Below are 17532 nucleotides of genomic sequence, written 5' to 3'. Positions count from 1 at the left end.
TAAACCTTGTGTCTTTCCACCAAGGCTGACCAACACCTGCACACCAAAAGCATGCCTGATGAGAGGAGGCCTAGCCTATACTTTTGCTTTCATCCATTTATTTATTAAACAAACGCTTTCTCAGAGAAGATCAAAATCTCTGTTCACAAAACGCCTGAAGACTCAATGAGCAGATTAGTTATCAGACAAGCGAATATGATTTGAGTTGTTCTAGACAGGCCTGGGGATAGAACAGAGGGCCAGGCAGAATGTAGGTTAGGAAAGGCTTCCTGACAGAGGTGGTAAACATAAGGCAATCTGGGCAAGAGAAAGATTATACAAGCATTTGGGGATGAGAATGAGCCCAGAGAATCTGGCATTGGCTTGAAGCAGAGCTGGTACACTGAAGAAAGTAGGAAGTGTATAAACGGTCAGATCCCTGGGGCATAGAATGCTGGGAGCAAAGGACAACATGGGCTACAGGAAAAAAACTGCAGAAATAAGGGGAGCAGAATGAAAGCACTGAGACCCATAACCAACACCAACATCACCCTCTCACACAATGTTGACCTAAACTTGGATTGGTGAAATTAAAATGAAGAGGGCATTCAAGACATTTGAAATGTAGGAAGTCGAGGTGTAGAACTTCCTGAAATTGAAGCCTGAGGAGGAAAGGAGAGAGTCAAGCCTCCAGCTTGGAAGACTGGGGTGCAGTACTGCCACTGACCAAGGTGGATGGTAGACATCGGAACAAGAAAGGAGTCAGGGAGCTGATGAGTTCAGATTGGAAGCTGTTGAGTTTGGGGGACCCTCAAGTGTCTGAATCCAGGAGGAGAAGTGAATCTGGGGACTGGTTATGAAGCTCAGGAGAGTCATCAGGAGAATTTGAAATTCTGTGCTGTAGTCTGAATCTGAAATGGTCTTCACAAGTCCCTCTTCCCAACATATGTTTCCCAGATGGTGGCTGTGGAGTCGCTAAGAGGTGGGGTGCAGTTGGTAGAAGTAGATCACTTGAGGGCAGACCTTTCAAGGTTAGGCCAGAGCTCACTTCCTGTCTTGCTCTTCTCTCCTTCCTGGTCTTGCATGATGTGAACTGCCACAGGCTCCCACTTCCAGGGACTAAAGTCCGTACTATGATCTCTCCCATGATGGACTGAAGCACTCCGTTCTGGTTGGTTTTCTGTCATCTTGATACAAACTAGAGTGAGTTATCAAGGAAGAGGAATGTCAGTTGAGAACATGCCTCTGTAATATTTGCTGAGAGAGGGAGGGTCTGTTGTGGGTGAGAGTGGAACCCCAGGGCAAATCAACTACACCCCAGGAGAGATTCACACTCCCAAGAATATTTGGGCAGTAGAAATTGGCCTCAGAGGAAAAAGGAGACACAAAGTTGAGTGCATAGGGGACAATGGGGTTAGAGATTGGAAGACTTGGGGAAGAGACAGAATCTGGGCAAACCTTTAAAGCAGTTCTCACAGCTCTATGCTGGCCAGTGCCTGTTAGTCCACTTGTTTTCAAGACTCGTAGGAGACACTAACCTGGTGCTGATTTTGTTTGAAAATCTTGGACATCTCTTTTCATTCAGAAATTCACCCTTTCTAACCATTCCATCGAAAATTGGGTCAACTCTGTGTGCTAGGAATGGGGAGCTCTCAGACTTCCTCCCTCCTTTCCTGCACATCCCCCGGCCCCAGGTGAACCAAGCAGGAGTGTTTTAATGCAATTAGCTAGGAGCAGGAATTGAATTGGATATCTACAGAGCAAACAAGCCCATTTGGTTTCTGTCTACTTTGCTTTGGGCATTTTTGCTTCCTTCTTATTAGTGTTTGCTCTGTGGGAACGGACATGACATTGGCTTTGTGGGTTTACTGGAGAATCCAATGTGAGAAAATAATGATTGCAGGGTATTGACTGTGCCTGGTGTAGCCAACCTTAAGTACATAGAGCAGTTGCTTACAGAGAAACATTCGTGTGAAACAGCACCTTCTGGAAGAGTTTCCATGCCGGTGGCACAAAAACCCTTCTTTCACTACCCTTGATGGTCAATGGCTTATCTTACCGTGTTCATCAAGTCCTGGTGCCTGGGAACTTAGTGCCAGGCCTACCTCAGCACCAATCATGAAGAGCCACATAGTTGAGGAGTGTCAGTATAAAGGAGGCAGGCAGCAGGTTATGTTCCCACACTGGGCAGAGAAGGAAGGAAGCTCTGGGTTCTTCTTTTATGGTAAGTCCTTCCCCTAAGCCCAGCAAGATTTATTCTCCTTGGCAGGTGAGTTTCATCCTTTTTATGTACTGGGTTTGCTAGGGCCATCTGCAAACTTTCTGAACCCAGAAGTGACTCTGGACCTTAACCATTGTCAATTGCTCCTCAGATCAGTCAGTTCATAGTCCAAGTCACCTGCTGGATAGGTGTCCACTTGAGTTGACAGCTCTGAAAGCATAGCCCTGGGTGCTCCTCTGTCTGTTCTCTAGTAATATGCTTATGATACTCCATCAGAGACAGGTTTCTAGCTCCAATTTACATCTTGTAAAGGCTACAAGAAATCACCCAGAGGTTCCCTTTCAGGGTACAGAAGGGTAAATGTTACTGAAGTAAGCAGACATCTTTGTCTTTCTATTGCTTGTTTACTTCTTTGCCTTGCTTATTCCTTCATTAATTATTTCATCGTGTGAATCTTTTTAAACTGGGATGCCTAGTGTATGTCCTCTTCTGTACAGAGAGGAAGGGGCTTAGAATTCAATCTAACATAGTGCTACACTTGTGAAATCCCAGAGGGTTTTTAGCAGAACCTGATGCATATAATCAAGGTAGATAGAACTCTCCTCCCTAGGTACCAATAATCACTAGAATTCTTGCCTTCAGTTTCCAGGAAGTGTCTACTGCCACCTGTGCAGGGACTTTGAAAATACTGCTCTTGGACATTCTGCAGCACTAGCCCACCTTTTGCTAGCTTGCTATGGATCTCTTCTTGGAAAGCCCCTATTCCTATCCCACTCTATTTCTGCATGTCATGCCGACAGTCTAGGTTCTGCAAACCTGGACCTGTTGCCATATGTTGGCCATGGAATGTCCATATTTGCAGAGAAGCAGCTATATAAATATTGGTTGGATTATGCACTCTTAAAATAAAACTTCTTCACCAACAAAATGGGAATCATAATGGTTCCTTCTTATGGAGTGGTTCAGAGACCCAAGTGAGACAAATTACGAAGGGGACTTGAAGCAAACAGAGTCACATGATAGGTGCTGAACCAGTATGAGTTTCAGCCTTCCCCTGGGGCAAAAGGTCTGCTAGTTTGATCTGATGTGAACCTTTCCTTTTCTGTAGATTTATGGAGAATTTGCAGGCTGCAGAGTAACCTGCAAGTCTCACTTTATGAAAAGGATGGTGGGTTGTGACCTGATGTGGCTGGCTGCAGCCTCCTGCGTTCTGACACTGGTATCTCCATCTACAACACATCAAGGTAGGTGTCTGCTCACCAGGGATCTCAGATGTTCAAGGAGTCCTAGGGGGAGAGCAGAGGAAGGTGGGAGAAAAGGCTGCTCGGGTGGTCCCAGGACCAGAGAATTGGAAACAAAGACTAGAGAGCAAGGCAGTCATAAATCTCTCAGAGCCTGAAAGGGCAGGGGAGCCAGGAACCTTAAGCTTGTGCAGCCCCTTCCAGGAGGTGATTAGAGAGCATGGACTGAAAGGTAAGGGAGATCCTTCTGCTATAGGTTTCCCTTTCTTTATCAAGTTGCACATCTGTAAAAAAAAAAGGTGCTAGATTTAACAATATTTCTATCTTTCAAAGATCCTCTCCCTCTCCCTGTCTCTGTCTCTTTGTCTCTCTGTTTCTCTCTCTGTCTCTCTGTCTCTCTCTGTCTCTCTCTGTCTCTGTCTCTCTCTGTCTCTGTCTCTCTCTGTCTCTCTGTCTGTCTCTCTGTCTGTCTCTCTGTCTCTCTGTCTCTGTGTGTGTGTGTGTGTGTGTGTGTGTGTGTGTCTATGTGTGTGTTTGGCTCTCTATCCTCTGGTCTTGGTCTCCAGAATACTGGGATTAAAATGATATATCACCACACCCAGCTCCTAAGATCTGCAAATGAGAGCAATCCAGACAGTTATAGAAAAAGTTCCCAGCTAAGCTAAAGGTGCAAATGTGAGCCCTGTGATGGGAGAGTGGGGGAAGAACTGAGCTTACTCCCATGGGAAAGCACAGGGTGTGTGGGAAATGATCCAAGAATAACAAGGACCACAATTTCCTCTCCTTAGAACAAACACATACATGAGCAAGGCTGAAAAACAGCCTTTTCCTTCCTTTTTAAAAAATTCTCTAGCATATGATTCTTCCAGCATCTGATCATCCCCTTTGTCATTTCTCTGCCTCTTCACACATCTTAGGTCACCCTCCCCTAAAACACAAATGGTCCTGTTAGGTGTGTGGTTTTTCAGTGGAGATAATCTTGGCCTTCAGAAACCACTCAAGATGTTTCAGAAGCAGCCTGAGTTGGGTGGGTAGAGGCCAAGGGTTCTTTGCTTCTATTTTTGATGACACCTGCACAATAATTAATAACTCAGCCTATAATATACCAATAACACGAAGATTGGGAATGATTGACATGATGTACCTACTGAAAGGGAACAATGTTGATTTTATAATACGTTAAAGGGAAACGGTGCTCTCTCTCTCTCTCTCTCTCTCTCTCTCTCTCTCTCTCTCTCTCTGTGTGTGTGTGTGTGTGTGTGTATGTTCACCCATACATGGGAAAATTCTAAGGGCTATACAACAAATGTGTGATCACTAAGATCAACTTAGGACAACTTTTATCTTAAGACATTTATTTTAAGACTTTTATTTTTGCCAAATTAAGCAACATGCCAATATTTATTTCTGCCTAATTCACTTTACTAATGACTAAGGATTTTCTCAGGGAGCCTTGTATTACACTTATGAGCAAAAAAAAAAAAAAAAAAAAAAAAAAAAAAAAAAAACCAAATACCCATTGGTGAGCAGGACATACACCATGTCTGGCTAGTGGCCCACAGATAAGCTCTTTGTAACCCTGGGAGGGGAAGTGGGGGTTGTGCAAGGTGGTAGCCTGGATGTCCTTGCTACTGATACTTCTGCTTCCTGAGTGACAAAGTTTGGTGTTAATTACTGCAATGTGTACCTATTGGCCTCACTGGGATCATTAGGACATTCAAAGCAAAATGGAGAAGGGATAAGAAGCCCTAGGGCTGTGGCGTTGCTCAATAAACCCACATGCTCTCTGTTCTTTTCAGGTTATGGAAGCCCTACAAACAGCTCCATTCCAGACTTAGACTGTGGATCCCCTGGCTCTCCAAGTGCTGGAAACTGCTTTGACCCCTGCTTGAATCATACTGTCCTGAATGATCCCACCAGAAGCATAGAGAACACAGAGTCATCAGATGAATGTGACGATCACCTGCATGGCTGGTACCGCTTTGTGGGTGATGGAGGAGTGAAGATGCCAGAGACCTGTGTGGATGTGTTCCGGTGCCACACCTATGCTCCTATGTGGCTGAATGGACCTCATCCCATCCTTGGAGATGGCATTGTCAGCCATACAGCCTGTGCCAACTGGAATGAAAATTGTTGCTTCTGGAGTTCTGAGGTCCAGGTGAAGGCCTGTTCAGGAGAATCAGGAGAATATCATGTATACAAGTTACAGGGCACCCCTGAATGCAGTCTGAGATACTGCACAGGTAAGCAGCCGCTTCAGGGAAGGATGAGCTTTAGTGCCCAGGACTCAGTGGAGCCAGAGAGACAGTCAGAAGGAGACTGAACAAAACAGCCAACCACTGGGCTCCTGGCAGGGATACACATGGAAATGTAATTTGGGAGCTGCCAGGTACAAGCCTGAAACTTACATTTGAGTGTGAGATAGCCTGACTTGTAAATGCATATTGCATAGTATTGGACTAGTTAGAAGGCTCAGCAGGTAAAAGTGCTTGCTGTGAAAGTGTGGGTACATGAGTTTAAATCCCCAGCACCCATGTAAAAAGCTGAACATGGCAAGACATGCCTGCTACCACAAGACTGTGGAGACCAGAGGCAGGACACTGGACCTAGGTTCAATGAGAGACCCTGTCTTAAGGGAATAAGGTGAAGAGTGACTGAACAGGACACCTGACACCCTCCTCTAGCCTCTGTGGATATTGAGTGCTCACACCCACACATACGTATACAACACAGATACACACACATATAGAGAGACACACATACACACAGAGAGACACACATACAGACCCACATAGAAACATACAGAGACACACACATAGATACACACACAAACATACACATAGAAACACACACAGATATATACATAGACACACACAGACACATACATACAGATGCACACATAGAAACACATACATAAGCACACATAGAAACACACACACACACACACACACACACACACACACACACAATATGGAGAACCCAAGCTCGTTCAAATGTTACTTGTCTCAAATTGTACTCCTCTTAGAAACTGCTTTCTGAGCTGAAACAAAGGGTAAAGCTAACAGCTCACACTGCCTACAGTACACTGCCCACAGTGTGCCCACTACCATTTTGCTTTAATCATCCCAGTGCACTGAAACTCCCTACTCAGTCCAGGAAATAGGATCCATGTAGTCATTCCTATAAGGATCTGGAGCACAGAAAGGTCACACAGCTGTCCTTTGTATCACAGGTCACACAGCTGTCCTTTGTATCACAGGTCACACAGCTGTCCTTTGTATCACAGATCTGGAGTGAGAAGAGCTGGACTGAAACCCAGGCCCTATAATGCTGACAACCAAGGACTTAAAATCATTCTGCCCTGTCACACACTTCTACCACAGGGGTCAAATGAACCAAAGCATGGAAAGTAGTTAGCATAGTCCTTGGCTTGCCTGGCAGTTTAGAGATGTTCCTCCCTCTGCTGGGTTTGGGAGTTGGGAAGTATGAATTGTGGCCGTGGCTCTTCTGGCAAGGATCACATATGTTTAGAAAGGCTCTGATGTAATGAAAGCCTTGGCTTGGGAAGACTCAGACCCACCCTGCTCTGCATCCTAATCCTTTCTCTCAATTCCTTCCCTCTAGACCCCTCCACTGTACCAGGGGAGTGTGAGATAACTTGTCGTCCTGAGGAGGAATGTATACTCCAAAATAACAACTGGACCTGTGTCTGTAGGCAGGACCTCCAAGTTTCTGGTGAGCAGCTCCTAGAGCTCAGTAGGCAGGGCAAGAGGAATGAGGCTTGGGGGGTCAGAAAAAGGCAAGAACCAGAGTCAGGGGCCATAGAACAGATACTGGGGAAATCTTGAGAGTTATTTGGGCCACTTACTACCAAGCCAGTGGGTTTGCAAGGAGGAGAGGGGGTGGGGCCAGACCAAGCTTCCAGATCAGGTGCTGGAATACTGTAGCAATAAGTGGCTGTGGTATGGGCATCTGGCTTTGGTTTAGTCTGGAATACAGGAGGACTATTTTGTTTTCCCAACACCAGCTAAGCCACACCTGTACCTTAGATGCTTAGAAGTCTTGAACCAGAGGCCTCTTTATCCGTCTGAGTGTGATTGATATTGGGGTCCCAGACCTCATCTAGTCTATTCAGCAACTCGATGGGCATGATGGATATACTACAAGGCAGAGAATGTAGATGCCCCTCGTTGTTTCTAGTCCTCTGTCCACTCCACTGACCTCATTTTTGGCTTCCTAGGCACTAGTTTGCAGCCTCTTCTGGACTGTGGAGCTAAGGAGATCAAGGTGAAGCTGGACAAGTGTTTGCTGGGAAGTATGGGTTTCAAGGAGGAGATCGTTGCCTTCCTGAATGACCGGAACTGCAGAGGTATCATGCAAGATGAGCCCAACAACTGGGTGTCCATGACCAGCCCTGTTGTGGCTAATCAGTGTGGGAACATTCTGGAGGTAAGTGCTATTCACACCATCGCTACTAGAGGATAGGATCTGTGCTAAGGGAAACATCTTCCTAACTGTAAGATCTTAGGCAAATGTCTTATCCTCTTTGAGCCTCCAGGACTACGTGAATTTACACACTTCTGGTCCATGTTAAGGAGCTCAGGCTGGGTTTAGCATTTGAGCTTTATAAAGTTGGCTCTGATTATGATGATCTTAATTAAAGGCAGTGAGGGAAGAACAAGAACATCAGCCCCTGACTTTTCCAAAGGATCAGTCATTCATTTTCTAGTGTTTACTCTGGGTTTCCCATACTCTGGGCTAATATGACAGGCAGAAGAGAAACCCTTACTGCCTGGAGGCCAGAATTCAATGGGGTTCCATGGCTGGGTACACTGTGGAATCAGACAGATCTAAATTCAAGATATACCTACATAACAAATGTATATGTTTTCTTTGTTTTGTTTTGTGTCAAAGAACAATGGGACCCATGCCATCTACAAAAACACCCTCTCCTTGGACACTGATTTCATTATCAGGGACTTCTTCGTCAATGTCAACTTCCAGTGTGCATACCCACTGGACATGAATGTCAGCCTCCAAATTGCACTCCAGCCCATTGTAAGGTATTGTCTTGACCTTTGATCTTTGACATGTAGCTCTGACATTTTACACACACACACACACACACACACACACACACACACACACACACACGCTATGATGTCCACACAGTGTTACCAACCTGCTTCAAGAGCTTCCACTCCCTAAATTATTCATTTCTGAATTATAGCTGAGAACATTCAGCATGATCAAGGCACTTGTGAATAGTGAAGACATTCACTATGAGGAAGCACTGTACCATGGACAAGTGCTTAAGATGTGCTCAGGAAACAAAAACTCCAGGAACTGTCTATTCACCATGAGAAGAAAGGCAGCACGAAACTAACCACATCTTAATTGATACTCAGACAATGCAATGTAGAAGAAGCACGGGGTGCTTCGGGTCAGTGGACATGGGTCCCAGACATAATCTCTGTGGGGTAGAGATCAGAAAGGGACAGGGAGGCTTTTTTGCAGACTTGGAATTTAATCTCAGTCTACCTTTGAAGAAACAGCACCTATCCTTAGCAGAAATAGACTGAAACAACAGTTTGGATGGGACGGGATCCAGGCTCCTGTTTGCATCTGTTTTTCACTGTACCTCTGCCTGGAATGAAACTTACTGACATGGGTTTTTATATAGTCCTCGAATTGCCAGGGGAATTTTCTAAACTGTCATCCAGAAATTCAGGGTGGATATCTCATCTTCCAATTGCCTCCTGGGCTCTTAATTGCAGGTTGAGACAGATTAAAAATGCCAAAGTTCAAAAGTTTCCAGGCCATAAGTGTCTTAGAGCTCATGCTCATAAATATAAAAATGAAAGCCATTCATCTGGTTCAAACTGGGTTCAGCTGAAGATTGTGGGGTAGAGGGAAGAGATGTAAGGCTAAAAATAGCGAGCCTGTAAGAGCTGACCTCAAGCCCAGTTGCCCAGGTGATAAAATGGCACTGTGTACTAATACTTGTTCCTTGAGTAAGAGCTTAATGTATCTGTCACAGGGGGTGAGATGGGTGCAAATCCCGGAGACAGGTTCAACTAACTGCCTGTCAAGTTCAGTGCTTAGATGCCAATAAGTGCTCTGTTTCAATGGATTCTGAACTAGTTTATTTAGAGATACATCTTTTCTCCTGTAACTTTATACTAGAACAGGGCTTGATTTATTTGCCTTTTCTGGCCAAAGCCTGATATCTCCACTCTTGTGCTTTTCCTTGTCTCAGTTCCCTGACAGTTGATGTGGATGGAGCAGGAGAATTCACTGTCAAGATGGCCCTCTTCCGAGACCAGAGCTACACAAACCCTTATGAGGGAAGAGAAGTGTTACTTCCAGTGGAGGCTACACTCTATGTGGGTGCCCTTTTGAATAGTGGAGATACCTCCAGGTTCAAACTGTTGCTGACCAACTGCTATGCTACCCCTTCAGAGGACAGGAATGACCCTGTGAAGTACTTCATCATCAGAAACAGGTATCAGGAGACTCTGAGATTTGTTTTTGTCATGACTAAGTTTCACATAAAATATTATTCAGTGTTGGCAGAGGTGTAAATTAATTCACCCCATTTGGAAATAATTTGGCATTCCATATTGTTAGCATCCTATTTGATCTTGGAATGTTATTCCTGATATTTTAGCCTAATGTGTTAAATTGGGCAAGTCAGGTAAAGAAATATCAATCATTTCCCATTTCTGTGTTCTTGATAGTTCTTCTGTTAAGTTTACTGTTGAAACATAACTCAGCTAAGTAATAATGGACCATTATCTATTTACATTGATTAAAGTGAACATGATATTTCAAATATTATTGGACAGGAAATGATTGGATGTCATTTAATGATTAAAAACTAAGGAAGTGCCTACCTAGAGGTCACAATTAAAATCATATTAATGGTCCTAGGTAATACTTGTCTTTGAGCTCAGCTGTATGCCAAGCACTGTGATTAGAGAATGTACACGGCAGCCCCACTGAGCGCTCATATTAGTTATATGAAATGGGCATGAGTATCTCTGCTCTACAGTCAAGGGATACATAGAGGGATTGGGGGAAAATGGAGGGCATGATCACATTTCATTGTATATACGTTTATGACTTTCAGTAACACAGGAAAAAAATATAAAATAACGTAAAAAACCAAATAAACTAGACTATGGAGGGGAACAAAAATAATTAACCATCCCTGGATTACTTACCTAAAAATGAGGACTCATCCCAGAAGCTGTGCACCCCAAAATTTAAACTATACAAGCTTATTGAGGAACAACGGACTAGAAAAATGTCATGAAGATGGAAGGAGCCTGGGGCAGAGAGATCTTTAATATTCTCCAGCGTTTGCTTAGAAGTCACAATTATTCATACGTTCCCTTTTCATTTTCCTAGTTGCCCAAACCAACATGATTCCACCATCAATGTCCAAGAGAATGGTGTGTCCTCGGAAAGCCGATTTTCAGTGCAGATGTTCAAGTTTGCTGGAAATTATGACCTCGTTTTCCTGCATTGTGAGGTTTACCTGTGTGATTCCACTACTCAACAGTGTCAACCAGTGAGTGTCTCTTTGGATTGGTGTCCAGTAGTCTCTCTACATATATTTATTGGGTTTACAGATGAAGGCATGGATGAAAAGAAGGTTGGATAAACACATAGATGGAAGGAAGGAAGGAAGGAAGGAAGGAAGGAAGGAAGGAAGGAAGGAAGGAAGGAAGGGAGGGAGGGAGGGAGGGAGGGAGAGAGGAGAGAGGGAGGGAAGAAAGACAGAGAGGAAGGTGGAAGGAAGAAAATTGGCTGGCTGGATGGATGGATGGATGGATGGATGGATGGATGTTTGAAGAGGTGGAAAGACAGGTGGGAGGGTAGAAGACTATAAGAGAAGCAGGTAAAGAAGAATGCTGCACAGACATCGAGGATTCCCAAAGCCTATTTATGAGTAATTGTTGTCTCTTTAGAAGGCAGATCAGCTTTTCTTGGCATAACAATCTATTATTAATGATTATGATGTTATAGGTTAAACATCACTGATTCAAAGATTTCAAATCCACAAATGTTGCAGAGTCTTAAAGTTTTTGAGGGCCAAAATGAAGCTCAAATAGTTTCAGATTTTGGAATACTTGGATTGCAGATTCTCCTATTATAAATGAGTAATTTGTAAAGACTGTGGATATCCCCAAAAACTTCCAAATGCTGAAAACTCCTGGACTTAAGGCTTTCAGATGAGGGATCCATGTGAGCCCTGGCAAGGTCTTTTCAGTCCCCTCTCTATGTCAGGCACTGCACTAAAGCTCTCACATCTTTACCTAATTGAGCTCTCCCAATGACCAAGTGAAGCCTCGCTATGCAGATCATGAAACCAGGGCTCAAAGAAGCCCCTAACTCACAGCCCCACACAGAGCTAGATTATCAGATTTGAGATCTTCCCCATCTCAGCTGTGATTCTGGTACCCATGCATTTACTCATACTGGCTGCTGTTTTGAACAGCTGATATTCCTTGGGTGTTTTCGACATGTCTATATGTTGCTTCTGTTATGGCTCATTTTAATATTTAAAACCAGGTATACCGAGTTCTGTGGTAAAATGGCTGCTATGCAAGCACAAGGACCTGAGTTTGAGGATCCAGAACACATGTGAAAGTAGGATTGTGGCCCGTGTCTGTGACCCAAGTCCTGGGAATGTAGAGACAGGAGGATTTGGGGGACTCACTGTATCACCAGTCTAACCGAAATGACAAGCTCTAGGATCACTGAGAGACCATGTATCAAACAGTAAGGTGGGCAGCAATAGAGAAAGACAGTAGGTGTTAATCCTTGAACTTCTTACATACTTGTGTGCATACATAAATAAATGAACATATGAATAATTGACTAAAGAAAACCAGACATGAGCTATTTGATTACAATAGACAGATGAAGGCATTTGTCGCAATTATATAAGAGAGGATAGAGATGAGATTCAAATTCAGGTGTGTTAAGGCATGACTGAATTCTCACAGTTGATAGAAACAACACTATCAAAAATAAATAAATAAAAAGCCATATGACGGGATGTCCAAGTGCTTAGGCCATGTGTCCACCGATATCCATATCCATAGCCATAGCCATAGCCATATCCATGACACGCTGCACATAGGGACCAGGTGTTCACATTTTGATATAACAAGAGTTCTATGTCTCTACAGTCTTGTTCTACAAGTCAACTTCGCAGTAGTGGACCAGCCATCAACTATAATCAGATTCTGGATTTAGGACCCATCACTAAGAGAAGTAAGTGCTGAGACTTGGTGCAAGGATAGCTGGCCAAGCTCTGTTAAGTAACCTTAGATGCTCAGACTTACCAATATCATCAGCCTTGGATTTTTCTGCTTTCTTGGTTTACTCATTACTGATGAATGTGTTTTTCTATGGGTGGAACTGCTTTGACATTTATGGAAATGCCTAAGTGTTAGAAATTAGGTGTAACTCTTGCATTCATCAGAATACTTAATCCCCCATGCTTGTTTCCATTTAATTGGTTAAAATTCAAGGCTCAGAATGATTAATGGATTCACCTAAGATCACTTGCTTATGATTGGCAGCAGTTAGAATGAAACCAGATGAGCCTATTTTACTGCCTTTCTTCACAGCTTATACAGGGTCCTTTAGGGTGACTGTGCTTTCCAAAATGTAGCTATGATCCTCTGGAGATAGGATAGAGGGGGTAGCTACGCAACCACTCTGTAAGTCTTCATCTAGTGTACACAAGTGACTATAGTACTGTCATGGTTCTCATTGCCACCTGAATGGAGGAGACAAGAACCCCTCCTATCAAAAAAGAAAGATCTTTCTGCCTTGAAGAACTTAAGATGCAGTAATGTTAATTTTAGTCAAATAATACTATTTTCACTTTCACTCTGTGCTGAACAGCTTTATGTGACTCATCATCAGCTTGCCTGCTCCAGGCAGCCTCAGGAGGTAGCCCTGCTCCCACTCTACCTCTCTGATGAACAAGCTGAGCTGTTCCATGAATAAGCTTCTGCCTTGAGTGGTCCTGTCCCCTTATTGAGCTCTCAACTTAGAGCCTTGGGTGGTATCACAGGACAATTTGAAGAGGGGGAATTATGAGCATCCACCTTGGAAACAAGCCAAGGATTTTGTTAGCTGTCGGTTTCTGTGGCTGGATAGCTGAAGGATTGACTTAAAGGAGAAAAGCTTTATTTTGGTTCATGGTTTCAAAGGTTTCAGGCCACAGTGGCTTGCCTCCAATCTATGGGCCTCTGGTCAGGCAGAATGTCACAGAAGAAGGGTGAGACAAAACAGAGCTGTTCAATTTATTGCAACCAGGAAGGGGAAGGGAGGGGAAGGGGAGGAGCAAGAAGGAGTGAGCCATATGGAACTTTCACACATCCTGCTTCAACACTCCCAAGTCCCCGTGTGTATAGAATAGTACTATACACATCCAGGGGAATTTTTGACTCCTTTAGTTGATCTTCCATGGATAATCCCTCTCACACTCCCGCCCCCGGAGCTGTACGTTACCATCTCCTAGGCTCCTCTAGCTGACAATGGGAAGTAGCCACCATCTGGGGCTGGAATTCTAGCTCTTGCTACTGTCTGAAAACTCAACATAGCAAGGTCCTTAACATCACTGAGTCTCTGTCTTCCCACTGGCAAATGGGAGATGGAGGTACTTTCTTCACAAACCCATTAGGAAAATCTGATGGAATGTGCTTAACTATGTGCCTGCCAGATGACAGAAGCCTTCACAGTGAGGACTGCTTGTGTGTGTGGGGGGGGGGGGAGGGGGGCAGGAGGGTGATTGGGACCCGGGAGGATTGGGAGCAGCTATGGCCCCATGACAGCAGCCATCAGAACATGACCAAGGAGATCCTCACCTGCTGCTCTTGCCCACAGGTGCTCCGACTTCTAATGTCTCGAGCGGAACGCCTCGCACTACAGGTACATGGCTTCCTTATGCTTTTCTCACAGCCCTGCCAAGTCTCTTTTCTTCTCTCCTCACACCCTCTGGACATCTATGCAGCATCCCCTTCAGTGTGTCAGGCGTGTGCTGGGGACGATGGCTTAGTGAAATGAGGCTAACCCAAGACTGGTTCTATAATCTAACAGTGGAGCCTGTCGTTTACCAGCAAGTGATTACCAAGTAAGACTGTGTGCCATGCCGGGCACTGCTCTAGGGACTGATAATACGATGCTGATCAAGGAAAAACAGGTCCCTTCCCTCAGAGAGCTTGTGTTCCAGGATGAGAAAGAAAACAAAAACGAAAAGTTTAATTAGCAACGAAAGATGGGTGGTGGGATAGAAGCTACAGGCACAAGTAATACAGTCTTAAATTAGACAGAAGTTTGTTTCTCTAACAAGTAAGTTAAATCTTATGTGTAAGAGAATCCATGACTGAATGATCAATCGAAGATTCAAGCTCCTTCCAGCTTGCCCTTTCAGGTGAGGTCATCATATTAATGGTCGAAGTTAGCATCCGGAGTTGAAGACAGGGGAACATGAAGGAAGTCAGTGAACATTATGGAACATATTGGCAGCCGGCACCTAACACCTCCATTTATATCCCATGGTTTATTATCTAGCTACGTGGCCACACCTGGCTGCCAAGGAATCTTGGAAATAGAATCTATGTTTTGGATGGCTATATGCCCAAACAATGTTTGATGGTTTAATGATCAAAGAAGGAAGAGATCATGGATTAGAAGAACTGTTAGAGAAAATATTTGAGCTAGAGAGGAAATGTCTCTGGATCAGGAAGTATTGGGTGAATGACTGAACAGGCAGAGGCAACAACAGCTGGCTAAATAAACGAGGCAGGGGCATGCTAAGTGACAAGCAGGTAGAGAGAGCAGGAGTGCACGGAGGTCTAATTAACTACTCCAGAGGAGGTCAAGAGAGCTCAGATGGCACAGATCTGAGTGGGACTTTGATGAATAACTTGAAGTTCATAGGCCAGAGACATTGAAGAATGTGTTTTGGACAAGATGGAAAATATTTTTTCTATTTTCTGAAAGACAGATATTAGTGAACATAGACAGGAAAATGTTCTTTTCATGTTCAAGATCTCAACTTTGTGGTGGTCTAAATATTTCCCAGGCAAGAACAGTTTGGTGGTAACTTCTGATGGTATCCAGAAAATAAAAACTCCTTGTGTGACATGCACAGAGCACAGAGCACAAGCACCTTGGAGTTGACAACCTCAAATCTCTTCCATTTCCATGACTCCTTCAGCTTAGTACAGCTCAGAACAGTGACTTCCCAGTTGGCTGTGCTGTCTCTCTTCTCCAGTGGGCTGAGAATGTTGGCACCTTCTAGGGGTGGAGGGAATGGATCTAACAAGAGGGAGCCAGCTGCCACAAGGGGGCTCTGTGGTTCTCATAGTTTGCCATCACTCGGATTCACTTCTGATGCCTCAGCATTAAGTGATCATTCACCTATGTCTCATCGTAAAAACTCTCTGTCATACATTTGTGTTTCTGAAGAGCACACTTTCCCCTCCCCACTCTCTAGGACATAACTAAATTACTTTGAATTGTTAGGGGTGGGAGTATCCGTATTTGGTAGTGGTGTCAGAGGGGGTTAACATGCTTATACAAAACAACTACCATCCAATATTTCCCCCTCCTTAACACTGAACATATAATAGTATGCAGAACACACACACACACACACACACACACACACACACACACACACACAATATCAAAGTCTAGTTTTTAAAACCAACACTTAAACAATGCTTACCATATTCTAGGCACATATTTTATATTTTATTTTCTTGTGACATTGGTGATTGACCCTAAGACCACAGGTTTGCCATGCAAGCAGGTTGCCACTGAGCTATATTTTCCAGTCCACAAATGCTATAACAAATGCTTGATATGAATTGATTCATTTAAACCTTACAAAACCTGATATAATAGGTAACATTAATAGTTACATTTTCTATATGAGGAAATTTGGGCAAAAAGAAGCATAATGTTTTTTCCACATATACCCAGGTAATTGTAGACTTGAGATTCCAATCTAAATAGTCAAACCTCATAGGTGGTGCATTGTAATCCTGTCTTTTTGCCTCTTCATTATTAGTCACTATAAGTGATGCACCAACTAGAGCCAACAACCCTAAATCCTCTATGCCGTTGTGCTAGGGAATAGAGTTCTGATCTAGTCCTTTGAAACCCATACTCCTCCTACCTTCTGATAATTCCTGGTAAACATCACTATGTTCTGTGAGTCAGATCTAGAATATTTGGCAAATGAGAGAACATGCTGGAGGCTTATATTACTATCCAACAAATGAAATTTATAATTCCTATTCTTATTTCATTGACAAAATCTAGACTCAAGCTATCACCTCTCTGCAAAGACTCCTTTCTGTGTTCCCAGAAGAAAATTGAAGAGCAATTGTTGTCCCAACCAAATCTAGAGCTATGCTGCCTTCTGGTTCTTCTGCAGACAAGGAGACCAGCTGGCATTGGCTGCTAAGTGTCATCAAATCTCAACATCTCTTGTGTTTCAGGGTTCCTGATGGCCTGGCCCATGTTCTTCCTGCCTGTCTTCCTGGCTCTGCTGTTCTGAGAGGCCAGCTGAGCACCTGGTCTTGAAGTTCTTCCCTCTGGCAATAGCTCATAGCCATTCTTCAGTAGAACTGGATCTCTCTGTGAATCACGTGAACAGCCCTGGAAATGCAATGCATATTGATAACTCCTGGGTAGAGTTGTCCTGTTATTGAATGGGAAGAGGTAAATCCCATGTTTCTTTCAAATTTTCTCTTGTCTTGAGAGCTGATACCTTGAATACATTGACCCTTGCATTTATTCTATGTGATATGTCTCCATTCTGGTCTAAACAGTCACCCTGGGAATGCATAATTGTGGGGAAGAGGTTGAAGACTCTCCAAGGGGAAATTGGTCTCACTTCTTCTCTATGCTCTCCACCACTACAATAGTTCCTAGAACTACATGCATCTCTACACTTGGGGCCTGTATGCTGGAGGTATATCAGATACTTTCCTTACTAATTATGATTTCTAGAGATTATATTAAATAATGTGATGATAGTGGATCAAG

The 17532-nt window shown here is 43.7% G+C and overlaps 1 protein-coding gene across 1 annotated transcript; it reads left to right on the top strand.

Moving 5' to 3' along the window:
• The first annotated feature begins 2176 nt into the window (after positions 1-2176).
• On the top strand, positions 2177-17285 carry Gp2 (glycoprotein 2). The gene is made up of 11 exons (XM_028764261.1): positions 2177-2203; positions 3309-3444; positions 5241-5684; positions 7066-7176; positions 7682-7890; positions 8356-8504; positions 9701-9946; positions 10855-11017; positions 12645-12729; positions 14356-14400; positions 16983-17285. The coding sequence occupies exons 1-11, from the start codon at positions 2201-2203 to the stop codon at positions 17039-17041; spliced, it is 1650 nt and encodes a 549-aa protein (XP_028620094.1). The 5' UTR covers positions 2177-2200; the 3' UTR covers positions 17042-17285.
• Positions 17286-17532: the final 247 nt, after the last annotated feature.

Source organism: Grammomys surdaster, unplaced genomic scaffold, assembly GCF_004785775.1.
Source record: "Grammomys surdaster isolate TR1022 unplaced genomic scaffold, NIH_TR_1.0 142, whole genome shotgun sequence".
In the NCBI taxonomy this organism is placed as follows: domain Eukaryota; kingdom Metazoa; phylum Chordata; class Mammalia; order Rodentia; family Muridae; genus Grammomys; species Grammomys surdaster.
Note: the sequence above shows the minus strand (reverse complement) of the source record. Positions and strands in the feature narration are given on the sequence as shown.

Bases quoted from the DNA above. Each gene is read 5' to 3' on its own strand.
- Gp2 (XM_028764261.1), top strand. The intron at 7,177-7,681 runs GTGAGCAGCTCC...TTGGCTTCCTAG, and splicing joins GCAGGACCTCCAAGTTTCTG to GCACTAGTTTGCAGCCTCTT. The intron at 8,505-9,700 runs GTATTGTCTTGA...TCCTTGTCTCAG, and splicing joins GCACTCCAGCCCATTGTAAG to TTCCCTGACAGTTGATGTGG.